Here is a 13,405-nt window from a genome sequence, read left to right as displayed (position 1 = left end):
CCCGTGTAGGCATATTCTGCTAAATTGGAGTGCGATCGAAATCAACAGTATTATCAGTCCCCACTCAAGTCAAGACAAGTTATATGAGACTTAATTAGGGTGTTTAGGTGGATGCTGAAGTGGGCCTGAGTAGTTAGATGATGGTATAAATACCATACTGTGTCAACTGTCGAAACATATTTTTCCAATAAATCACCAAAACTCGATACCACTAAGCATCAAGATTTAAAATCTTGAGTCGTGTCATAATTTTGGTCTTTAACCGAAGAGATACTCATGCCAACGCTCCAAGAGAAAGGAGATAAAACAAAGGGAGGAGACATTGTCTGTGCTAAGTGATATCAAGTTTCGATAATTTACCTGAATGATATGTTTCAACTGTTTCACCTGGTATGGTACAAGATTTAAAACCATACTCAATACATACAATGTCTCCTTCTTATGCTTCATCTCCTTCCTTCTTCAACTCCAATGCATTATCGGTACCATGCATTGAAACATCAGTACGATAACGAAATAATATCATTCAAATTAAAATATCAAAACTTTGACACGACTCAAGATTTTGAACCTTAAATTGGACTAAGCTGAAAATAACCCAACTGGAGAGGAGCTAGAGGAGAGCTTTCCCTGATAATGACGCAAAGAGGACAAGAGGTCAAGTTGGAGAAGTCGATTACCAAAAATCTTTCCTTAATAGTAGAATCGGAAGGGAACAAAAGCCGAGTTGGATAGGTTGACCATCAAAGGCGGATTGTCAAAGAGAAGGCTTTCCTCTTCCGAATACTGAGCTTCCATTAACATGCATGTAGTAAAGCAAATCCCTAGTCTCAGATCGAGATATCCCCCCCCCCCCCTAGCAGATCGAGATATTCCCCCCTTAGCATCAGTGGGTCACCTAAACACCAAAGGGGTTAACTCTGCTATCTCTCCCAGACTCTCATTTCGGATCGAGATATCACCCCTTAGTGGCAGTGGATCAGCTAAACCCCAAGGGTTCGACCAATAATTTCTCTCAAACCCCTAGTCTCGAATTAAAATATTCCCCTTTAGCATCAGTAGGTCACCTAAATGCTATCTCTCCCAAACTTCAGTCCCGGATCAAGTTATTCCCCCTTAGCGTAAGTGGGATACCTTAACGCTAAGGGGTCAAATCGGCCTTCTCTCCCAAACTTAGGTAGGTCTCGGAATCGAGCTCTTTTCCCCTCTTAGCACCAGTGGTTCACCTAAACGGATCAATTTGAATATCTCTCCCAAACCAACACTCTCAGATTGAAATATTCCCCTTAGCATGAATGCCACCTAAACGTTAAAGAGTCAACTTAGTCATCTCTCCCAAACCTCCGACCTCAAATAAAGCTATTCCACCTTAGCCTTATTTGGCTCTAGGGTCGACTTCTTCGCATCAAATTTCGTTGTATTAAATTAATTTTAAACATAATCATTGTCTTTGTCCAAACAAGTTCCTCACATATTTGTTTGAACTCACATTCTAAAACCTAGTTGGGCACTAAGGCTTCCGCAGTACACTTACAATTTAGCATTGGCTCCCAACTCAGCCTACTCCAGCTCTACTCTTTTTGGGCCCAACTCTGCCAACAGGAAAGCTTTTTAGCAATTGACTAGTCCAACTTGGCCTCTTGCCCTTTCGGCTCGAGCATCAGAAAAAGCTCTCCTCTAGCTCCTTTATAGTTCGGCCATTGTCAACTCAGCCTTGCTACTCAGACCCACTTCAACATCTTAGTGACCTAAACACCCTAATCAAGTCTTGTATACCTCAACTCAATTTAACGAGGGGACTAATGATACCAATGATATCAACCCGACTCCAAGTTAATAGGATATGCCTATATGGACCTGCTCTAAGATCGGGCTCCCGAGTTCCTCATACAACCCAGCTAGGCCATAATTAGGCATGGCCCCACGCGACTCATAGCCCACAATCCCTAGGGCCTAACAAACCTAGCGTTAGAGTTTTATGAAAAGAATATTCTATAAATATTAAAGTCAATGATGATATAAAGATGGAACCTCTAATATCTAACCCTAGTTTCTTTACTACTTTATTTTCTATTACCATTTTATTACTTTCTTGGCTCTATGGTGACTTACGCATCGGTGGAGCCTCGTTGAATAACTCCAATGCCTTCTGACGCATGTTTTTAGGTCTACAAGCTAACCTCCATCCTCGACCAAAGAATCCATTTTAGCATACAGCGAGGGGCTAGTTTTCGGCCACATCAGGGGTAGTTGCAATATACTATAAAATTAGATAATATAAGTTGAGATAGTATGGACATGTTAAAATGTGATCAAGATTTTAACTATATTGAAAGGTGCATGGGTAGAGCAAGACTAAAGAAAAAATTAGCCCATCTGCTAGAGCACCCAACTGTTGGTGGCAGTATATGTTAGGGTTCAAAAACTCAGAATAGAGAAACATACAGAATTATATTAGGGTTAACACAAACAATTTGGTAAGGAAACACTCTCCACCGGCCAAAGCCAATGCTCACTTCTTCTTCTGATAATAATCTTCCCACAAACTTATAACCATACACATACTCTAAAACATGTTAACATAACTACCATAAAGATATGACTAACTCTAAAACAGAAACTGTCAACTATATAATAATTATATTCAGGCCCTTAGTGTTTTTTCCCTCCTGAAATATACAAGCCATGTTTTGGGCTTCATTCCCCTGATCCAGTATGTTTCCCTCATAATCGAGCACCTGATCCACATTTGGAACTTGGTTCTTATCATTACCACCTGTTGCAACTCTAGCCTTGTCCTCAAGGCTAAAATAAGAAAATTGAGATCTAAGAGTGAAATCATCCTCCCACGTTGCGTCAATCATCATGCACTTCCAATTGACGAATCATTTCGCTATTATAAACAATGTCTCTACTAGCAATCACATATTCTGGTTCCACATAATCTTCAAGTGCTACCTCCAATCCATTGGTTTCTTAAGTAATGATACATGAAAGATGGGATGGACCCAAGAATGAGGTGGAAGTTTAAGCTTTTATATGCAACCTCTCCATAGTTGTAACAACCTAGAAAGGTCCATAATATCTTTCTACCAATTCCTAGAAACCATGTGCTACCTATGGAGCTTGAACTAAAGAAACACCCATTCTCCTACTGTAATTGCAAGGGTTTCCACTTTTTATCAGCATATCCCTTCATATATTCTTTGCGCACGAGTAACATTATATTTAAGTTGAAGGAGAGCTTCATCCCTGTCAAATAACTCCCTTGCCACTGCCTCAACTTTAGTTTCATTTGGTAAGAAACAAGTTAAAGTAGGAGGTTTTTGACCATAAACTACTTCAAAAGGAATTTTACCAATAGATATATGAAAAGATATATTATACCAAAATTCTGCCCACGGTATCCAATGAGCCCAATTTTTAGGTGGTTTAGAGGCAAAACAACGTAAATATCCCTCCAAACATCTATTCAAGACTTTAGTTTGTCTATCTGTTTCAAGATGGTAGAAAGCTAATCTTAAGTATAGTGCCCTGCAGCCGAAAGATTTCTTTCCAAAAGTGACTGATGAAGATGGATCTCGATCACTAATAATGGATTTAGGAACTCCATGGAGCCATATAATTTCTCTAACAAACAACTCAGCTATTGTCTTGGTTGTATAAGGATGTTTCAATAAAATAAAATATGCATATTTAGATAATCGATACTACAACAAAAACAATTCCATGCCCTTTTGATCAAGTCCGATGATAAAATCCATAGAGATGTCATCCCATATAAGATCTAGTATCGGCAAAGGTTAGAGTAGTCCCCCAAGAGCAGTTGCAGCATATTTGTGTCTTTGGCACACATCACCAGACTGCACAAACTCTTGTATACAACACTTCATATCAATCCAATAAAGATTACCTGCCAATCTTCTATAAGTTTTCAAGAAACTGGAATGTCCTCCTAAAGGGGAAGAATGAAATTCCTTTAGGAATAATTGTATTGAAGGAGATGAAGCAGAAATAGCAAGTATGTTGTTGTAGTATAGAACTCCTCGTAGCAGCTCAAAACTTGGATGAGAATTCGGATTGTTGGTCAAATCAGCCATAATTTTCTACAATGGATGGTCATGTTTAGCTTCTTCAATAAGATTTTCACCTTCCTCCCATGTAGGGTAAGACACCAAAGCATGATATTCACCTTCTTCATGTATTCTGGATAATCAATCAACAACTTTATTTTGCAAATGACTTCAAATGAGTAACCCAATAACTTAGCCATCCAACATTGTTGATCTATAGTTGTGATCCACTGCATGCTTAAGGCTCTTTTGATTAATATACACTATAAAAGATCTCTCAAGAAAGTAGGGACGCCAATGTTGCACGGACAAAACCAAAGTCATCAATTCCTTTTCATATGCAGATTTTGACAAATTTCCTTCTGATAAAGCTTTACTAAAATAAGCTATTGGCCTTCTATTCTACATTAATACAAGGTCAATTCCCCTTCTAGAGATGTCACACTCAACCTCAAAAGGCATTGAAAAATAAAGAAGGGCAAGATCTAGAGGACTGGTCAAGAGTCTTTTAAATTCCAAGAAAGACTCCAAAGAAGTAGATTCCCAATGAAAATTATCCTTCTTAGTCAACTCTCTTAAAGGCTTAGCTACTTTACCATAATTTTCTACAAATTTCCTATAATAACCTGTCAAACCTAGAAAATCTCTTACTCCTTTGACATTCTTTGGAACCGGCCAATCCAAAACACATTGAGGTGGTGTTTGGTTTAGAGGTTTGGGAATGAGGGAATAGATTCATTCTCAAACCTTGTGTTTGATTGATGGGAATGAAATCAAGATTTTGGAATGAAACCCAAAAATTTGGATATAGATGAAACTCATCCCCTCCCTTGGGTTTTGATGGAATGGGAATAAGAATTAAAAGTTTGGACTAAAATACCCTTAGTATATTTGTTCAATTTTTCTTTCATTTCACTCTCTCTCCTTGTTCTCTCTCATCATACTTTCTCTCTCTTCATTCTATCATCACATTTTCTCTCTCAACATACTTTCTCTCTCTTCATTCTCTCTCATCACATATTCTCTACCATTTTCTTTCTATATTCTCTCTCATCACACACACTCTCATTATTTTCTCTCTCTTCATTCTCTCCTCATTTTTTCATCATATTTTCTTTCTCAGCATACTTTCTCTCTCCTCAATCTCTCTTACCATACTCTCTCTCCATATTTCCTCTCATCACACTTTCTCTCTCTTCATTATCTTCCATCACACTCTCTCTCCTCATTCTCTCTCATCACAGATTTTCTACCATTTTCTCTCTGTATTCTCTCTCATCATACACTATCTCATTATTTTCTCTCTTCATTCTCACTTTATTTTTCATTATATTTTCTCTCTCCTCCATCTCTCTCTCTCCTTATTTTCTCTTATCACACTTTCTCTCTCTTCATTATCTTCCATCACACTCTCTCCTCATTTTTCTCTCATCACACTTTCTCTCTCTTCATTTTTTCCCATCACACTTTCTCTCTCTTCATTTTTTCCCATCACACTTTCTCTCTCATCATTCTCTCTCATCATATGTTTCTCTCACATTAAACTTTCTCTTCCATCTAATTTTTCCTTTTATTTTCCTCTAAGGGTAAAAAAGAAAATTTAGGTTCATTTCGATTGAAAATATTCAACTAACCAAACATTATTTTTAAGAATGATACCCAAGCTCATACTCATTCCCATTCCACAATACTATGATACTCATTCCCATTCCGATTCCTAGGAGAGAACCAAACACCACCTAAATTTTAGAAGGATCAACCATGTCCGGAAATGATATAGAAAACCCCTTAATCCTTTGACATTCTTTGGAACCGGCCAATCCAAAACACATTGAATTTTAGAAGAGTCAACCATGTCCGAAAATGATATAAAAAACCTCTTAATCCTTTGGCATTCTTTGGAACCGGCCAATCCAAAACACATTGAATTTTAGAAGAGTCAAGTCAGTCAACCATGTCCGAAAATAATATGACCCAAATATTCCACCGTCGTGGTGCCAAAACTACACTTCTTGGAGTTAGCCACAAGTTAATTTGACTCAAATTGAGAGGACTGATCAGCAGAAGTGGATGCCCCTTTCAATGGTGTTGCTTCAACCATTGTCCCTAATTGTTTGTTGATCCCTTGTAAAAGAGAACCATGTTATATTTAAGACATCAGTCGTTGCATAATACCTCTCATTTCTTCTATATTTCCTTCTTGTGTGGCCATCCTTTCTTCCAAAACATTAATCCTATTTGACATCTTTGACATTCTTTATAAGCATATAACCTCTCTTATATCCGGCAGGTCGAACCAATGTTAGGGTTCCAAAACTCAGAATAGAAACACACAAAATTATATTAGGGTTAACACACAATCTAGTAAAAAAACTCTCTCTACCAGTCAATGCTTTCTTCTTCTTATGATAATAATTCTCAGATTCCCTCCCCTCTAACTTCCCACAAACTTATAGCCACACATATACTCTAAAACATGTTAACATAACTGCTATAAAGATATAACTGACTCTAAAATATAAATTGCCTACTATATATTAATTCTATTCCAACCCTTTGTGTTGTGTCCCTCCTAGAATATACAAGCCATGTTTTGGGCTTATTTCCCCCATGATCCAGCATGTTTCCCCCATAATCCAACACCTGGTCCACATCTAGAACTTGGTTCTTATAAGTATAAAAGAGCAAGTTTCACCCTTCTAAAAAGAGAAATTTGACTACTTTCTCTGTCGACCTATAACAGAGACCGCATTGTGCTTATTTAGAGAAGAGAGAAATCTATCTTTATAAATAAGGAGGCAAATAGAAAATTAGAAATGAAAACAACACACTATTGGAATTCTAATTACCAAATATATAGCTTGCATATCTCATGCATCTGAGTTAATCCCCTACATACACTAAGAGGATACAATTACCACCACTATCATTCTCAGGACACCACTTCACTATTACGTACCACTTGTTCATAAAACTTACTACCTACCAATATTATTGCTAGCTGTTATTTTTCAACTATTTCCTTCAATCATATTCTGCACTATTAAGCCCTCCTTCTATGTCCTATTTTTCCCTTTGCTATATATGCTTTTTATAACTTGAGTTACCATGTCACAAGGGTGTCCATTTCAACTTCTATCACCAATGCATTCACTATGTTCCAAGAGAGTTGCATAAATGACTCTATGAAATAACAAAATTGTCCTAGCTCCCTAAGAGGATGGCCTAGTCATCTCAATTAAGGACAAGGAATGGTAGTCAGTCACCACAGCTACCATAGGAACCATGCATACAGCAACAATTAAACAAACTTTAAAATTTTGAGTTATGTTGGAGTTTCAATCTCTCGCCAAAACCATACAATTTCAATAATGTATTGTGCCAGTACATGTCTTGTCAGTACAATTTTGTTACTTATTAATTGTATTACTAAAAATACCAGTTAACTTTTTATTATAATTAAATGGTTACTTGATAATTAAATAGATTGCTAATATATTCAAGTCCTTATATTTGTTAATTAATTTAATCACCTCACTCTTCCAATTAAATTTGCTTACAATCAATTATATTTTGATTTTTAACTTTAGTCATTTGTAAATTATATGCTTTTGTTTCATAATAATTTACATATAATTTATTTATTTTAGGCAAAATGTTGTTGGAATGATCAATGAGAAAAAGAGACCTTGGTATTCTATAATTGGGTCATAATTTCTTTTCAAATCCTAAAACATTAGAGTAGTTTTAGTTTAAAGACTAAGATATGTAATTTTATTTAAATGAATGTATATTTTTATTGTTTTATGTAAATATGTTTGAAATTTATTTATTAGCATTTAATAAAAAAATTGTCATTAAATTCAATTTTGTTTCATGTAATTTTTAATAAAACTCTTAGATGAAGTAAATAATTTAAAAACCTAAGTGTTTGATTTTAATTTGGTTTTATTTGTTTCATGTAATTATAATTATTAAAATGTACGAAAACTTAAGAGATACAAGATTTTTAAATTTCAAAATATTATTTTTTTAGATTTAAATTGTATTTTAAATTTTATAATTAAATTCATTTAATTTTATAATTAAATTCATTTAATATTATAATTAAATTCATTTAATTTTAGAAATATAAAATTCTACTTGAATTTGACTCAAACAAATTTGAAACTTTTAGATTCAAAATTTTTCTTTTGTTGAAATCAAATTTAAATTAAGAAAAAAAATATATTTCTTGAACTAGATAGAGTTTTCTTAAAAAAATTAATTTAATCGATACTTACCAAGCATCTCCAATGAAATTAATTAAAATAGTGAAATAAAATGAATATTTTTTAATTTAATCAAAGTGTCATAAAACCCTAGTTTTCAATCGCTCGCTCACACAACCTTTCAACATCATAAAAGTTAGAACACAAAAAAAATGATAATGCTAGATACTAAATATTATCCTATTTAAATTTTTTTAAAAATATTTTGCATTTTAAATTATTTTTTAAAAATTTTTAGACGACTTACTACAAAATTGAACTACTATTTTAAATTTTGGAGGTCAAGTAAAAAATCAGTTTAAAATTTGGTGGAGTTTATCTAGTTGACATGGCGATTATAATTAATTGGGTTTGATTTAGATTTATTTTGGTAATAGTTAGATTCAATTGATAAATATTTGATAATGGTACTTTCTTACTTTCTTTTTTTTTCTTCCTTATTCTCCATTCAACTCCACACCAACCCCACCGTGACCTTCGCCGATCACTGATGTTCACCTACCGCAAGATACTCCTCTCCTCCCCTATCCTTTTTTTTTCCCTTGGTCTTTATCCTCTCCCTCAGTTCTGTCTCATTCATCTCCTCCTTTATCTCCCTTGGCCTCTTTTCTCTCCCGATATTTCCATTGAGCCAACATGCTAGAGTCGTGGCGTCTGGATCCGTCATGGGCGCCTAGAAGTTGACGTGTGCTAGCCAACCAGCCCTGCTAACTCAGCTGCATGATGGGTTTGGGTCTATCCAAGTCCTAGCGCTTGGACTTCCGGGCACCTTGAACATATCCAGGCACCTTGAACCTTCCGGTATCCGGAAACTTTTCCAGGTCACTTGCTTTGTCTAGCTGCATCACAGAGTTAGTACACAAGCATAATATGAAAGCAAACATAAAATAATTTGGCAGTCTCATACTGGTCCTAACTTTTGGGTTTCCTGTGAAACTCTAGGTCAAACTGACGCCTATTGTTCCCTTCAAGGGAGCGCATCCTCTCCTACTTCTCTCATGAGAGTTTACCTGATTTGCCAAACATCCAGTCTTCCAGGCCTGTTTAGACTTTCCACTCGGTATCCGATCCTCTAATCCCCAAGACTTCCTCTCGATCTCTGGTCCTCCGGACCCATCGAACTATTAGACGTCTGGTCCTCTAGACCCATCTAGACTTTCCGCCTGGTGTACTCGATCTGCCAAGTCTTCCTACCGAGTCCGACCAAGATTTCCTTGTCTAGCTTTAACTAGGACTTTCACTTACCTAGCCGCAACTAGAGTTTTCCCTTTACCTAGTATCCACTAAGACTTTGCCTTGCCTAGTATCCAGTCAACTTGACCTACTAGGAATTTCTGGTTGAGCTACCTGCACACTTAGTCAACCTCATAAGATCATAATGAAATTTAACTATGAAACTTTGCCAACACAAAATCTAGGTTCATCCCTACACCAACATAAAGTCCAACCAAATTAGATCCACCCATAGGAAGTCCCACCTTGGGCAAATTGGAACATTGCCCTCCCTCATAACTTGAATGATGTACATGGATGTAAGAACCAATGACGTGATGATTTTCCCTTGATTGATGGTAGACAAGAGTTCATTGTTACTTCTCATTAGTGGTGATAATGTAAACTAGAAGGAACGTGATCCACATCTAAAGGAAGCGTTGGTGGAGCTTCAATATTACTACTCCAAGAGAATCCTAGAGTCATGGCCAGTATATCAAAAGGCAACCCACTTCCTCCACATCCACAATCAAAGTTAGCATAACTAATGGACCCTCTTAAGATTCGGAAGCTTACTCATTGAAAGGTGCATGAGATACTAAAGAAGGAGATGATCATCGACCACTTGACAAGGAACCCCTCATCCTAGTGAAGTTCATTTCTTGACAAGAAGCAGGCAAAGTCATCAAAAGCAAGAAATACAAAGCCAGAGAGGGCATTCAACTAATCTCTGCCCTAGCAACCTAGAAGGGCAGCGCTAAGATATGCTCTAGCCAACTATCCTTGTTGACATAGATTGAGTGCTTAAATCCCAATAGGTCCTTCTTCAACTTGAGAGCGCCTCTTAAGGAGATTTGAAGGAGGGAATAGCTCCAAGAGTTGCAATACATGACATTTAACCGAGAACTCCACTCTCCTCCAAGTTGATAGACAGAGCAAGTAACCTTTTCAAAAGCCTTCATAGAGCTCAAGCGCTAAAACTTAAAACCTTGAGAAAAGTAAAAGCTTGGTGCACATGCAATCCTTCAAACAAAGAAAAGATAGAGAAAAGCATTGACCAATGTATTCACATTCACATCATTGCAAATTACCACAAAATTGACCAAGACCCTCTAATTGTTAGGAGTAACTTGAGATGAAGCATGTTGGAGCATGTATATAGGACATTATTGAAGAACAAGTGGCCATGAAGTTTAAAGTCGACTTTAATCATGTATTTATATATAAAGAACAAAATCACAAGAAGAATTGAGATGAGCGTGAGGAAGAGGGGCAGAAAGGGCAAAGAAATCATTTATAAAATATTAGTTCCTAAAAATGAAACTAACACCTCTATAACCAGGCCATAGATTAAATAGGGTTACCTCCTCGATGCCTCTCATCCAAATTGAATCATCTACATAAAAGGTTTCCTCAATGGAAAAATTTAAGACAAAGGATGAAGAACTCTAGTTAGTTCTTGCTGTCTACTCTCTTAAAGTTTCCACCCAAACAGTGATCATCTGTTGATCAAGATATAGGCTAGCCTATCGATTGATACATGCAAGACGCACCACCTCTAAAGGAACTTCAACCAACCTTAGGAGAGTAGTCACTTTTATTACTTCAGAATCACTATGTTCCATACCTAAGGAGCAAAGTCTAAAAAAGGGTGTTCAAGAATTTTATCATTCAATAGTCGAATCTGAGCACATTCAAAATTGGTGCAGTGTGATCTCCCACTATTTATAGGACTGAACTAACCATTCACCTTCTGCAACTAATAGCTCACGTTGCTAACCCTACATCTCTCAAGAGATACTACATGGCATAGTTTAGAAAGATGATTGAAGATTTTTAATATGGATGTGTGCAATAATTGCAACTAGATTTGTAGAAAGTTGATAACAAACGGAGCTAGTATCCCTATAGCGAATAGAAATCGCCATGCAACTAACCAATGACAACTTTGGATTTTTCGAATAAATCCAACTCTAAATGATACTTTAGAGGAGAGTAATGATAGGGTCCAATCAGTACAGATAGTGAGGAAAATCCCTAACAAAGGGTAGATAAACCTAAAAATCAGACGCTCTCACTTTCAATTGAACCTATAACACCCTCACTTTCCTCCTGCCAACAGAGAACCTTTGTAGGTGGGAAACCCTCCAGCCAACAATATCCACAACTAAGGGGATCTACAACTTCTGATGCATCAAATGTGATTGTTGATTGTCTCCTTGCTTAATGTGATTTGTCCCATTACATTAACTATCTTGGTCAAATAAAGATAGAGTGGTGTTTCTTCTCATACACTATTCCATGGACTAACCATGTTGATCGCCCATAGAGGGAGCATCAAGACCATGCTACAATATCCTATAAACAACCATGTAAACTGATGGCTTAGGGTAATGTCAACAATGCCTCTAACACCTGTGCCTAAACTTTCTTAGCTACTTACTCAAACTAAGACTGACCTGAGCATTCAGGTGACCCTAGTAGGACCCCCCCCCCAACCCAAACATTGGTCTTGTAGTCAAGAGGTAGTTGGAACAGATAGTGGGGATCAACTCCCCCAGTTCGAGTGCTGAAGTGTTTGCTGATCCAAACAATTCTTTCCGTTCAATCACTGAGGCCAACGGAAGCAAATCACCTTTTGAACCACGAACATTAACAAAGGCATCCCTGAATTGACGAAGTCTGCCCCTATTGATAATATGTTTACTAACTGCCTTATAATTAAGGCAAAGAATCCATAAGGCCCCCATGCAATCTAGTCTATCTACTGCGGATTCGAAAGAACACTAAAAATGCATCCAAGTAAATCAAGAATCAAGGATGTCATATATCAAACTAACCCTCCACCAAGATACCCATGAGGAGGGCTTCCGTTCCTGTGCTGGGATATTTGAGCTTCCGTGCCTCCAGTTCTGCCATGGCGAAGGACTTTATAGACCTGAGCGACCATCTGCGCCGCACATTACCACCTCGATTACAACTCAAATTCAACTCTTATCGAACCAAAAACTATTTCCAATAGATACACAAACCAAGACCCTCCATATCCTACCTTGGCTTCTTCCCAGTGGACGCTAGCTCCGGTTTCCTGATCCGAAGGCCAAAAAATCAAGTGAATCCAAAGGCAAAAATAAGGAGAAGAGAAATGGAGTGGTCAGGGGGTTACGCTGTGGGGAGCATAAATACAACGGTGGCGGCGGCGGCAGAAGATCGGAAGTTTGACCTCGAGAAGAACCGCGACGGCGCGAGGGAGATGGGAGTGGCGAGGAGAGAGTTTCGCAGGAGGGCGACGCGGGGGGTAGCCGGCGAAGAGAGAGATGGGCAGGTGGAAATTCGATTTGGGACAAAAGAGGGGAATATAGCAGCCATCTCGCTGCCAACAGTGGGAGAGGTGCGCCAACACGGGAGTAGCGACGGAGCGAAGAGGATATGATTCATTTGGGTTAATTTCCATCTTCCCCTATTTGGAGCAGTCGTATGGAATTAGGATCCGATTCCAACGTTCGTGAACTAGTCCCCTTGTTATGATTTTCTTATGATCAGCGACTAACACATGAAATATTATTATTATTATCATTATAATGTTTAGGATTTGAATTAGTATAGCTGAAGTAAATGTATTTCTTAAATGTTAATATTTATTTTAAAGATTATTATGATTTATCTTCGTTAGTCCTGAGATAAATTGAAACATATTCATTTTTTTACCACAGTTAACAAATCATAATAAATCTATCATATTATTTTAGTTTTATTAAATTATTCAACAAAAAAGGATACAAATGGGTTAGCTTATTAAATTGCTATTAGTTGTTAAAGTATTGACATGTCACCATATCAATTTATATG

At 37.1% G+C, this 13,405-nt stretch overlaps 1 protein-coding gene across 2 annotated transcripts in view; it reads right to left on the bottom strand.

Annotated features, from left to right (window-relative positions):
* Positions 1-12,997, bottom strand: part of LOC121974857 (ATP-dependent Clp protease ATP-binding subunit CLPT1, chloroplastic-like) — a 28,082-nt gene extending 15,085 nt beyond the window's left edge. The window contains exons 1-3 of one of the 2 annotated variants that reach the window (XM_042526117.1): positions 12,723-12,997; positions 12,609-12,644; positions 12,397-12,506 (exon numbers count right to left, since the gene is read on the bottom strand). In XM_042526117.1, coding sequence (XP_042382051.1) covers positions 12,397-12,506; positions 12,609-12,644; positions 12,723-12,994 — 418 coding nt within the window. In that variant the 5' untranslated portion in view covers positions 12,995-12,997. The remainder of the gene's footprint in view (positions 1-12,396; positions 12,507-12,608; positions 12,645-12,722) is intronic. The other variant, XM_042526116.1, reaches the window with a different exon arrangement.
* Positions 12,998-13,405: the final 408 nt, after the last annotated feature.

This window comes from Zingiber officinale, chromosome 4B (genome assembly GCF_018446385.1).
Source record: "Zingiber officinale cultivar Zhangliang chromosome 4B, Zo_v1.1, whole genome shotgun sequence".
Taxonomy (NCBI): Eukaryota; Viridiplantae; Streptophyta; class Magnoliopsida; order Zingiberales; family Zingiberaceae; genus Zingiber; species Zingiber officinale.
Note: the sequence above shows the minus strand (reverse complement) of the source record. Positions and strands in the feature narration are given on the sequence as shown.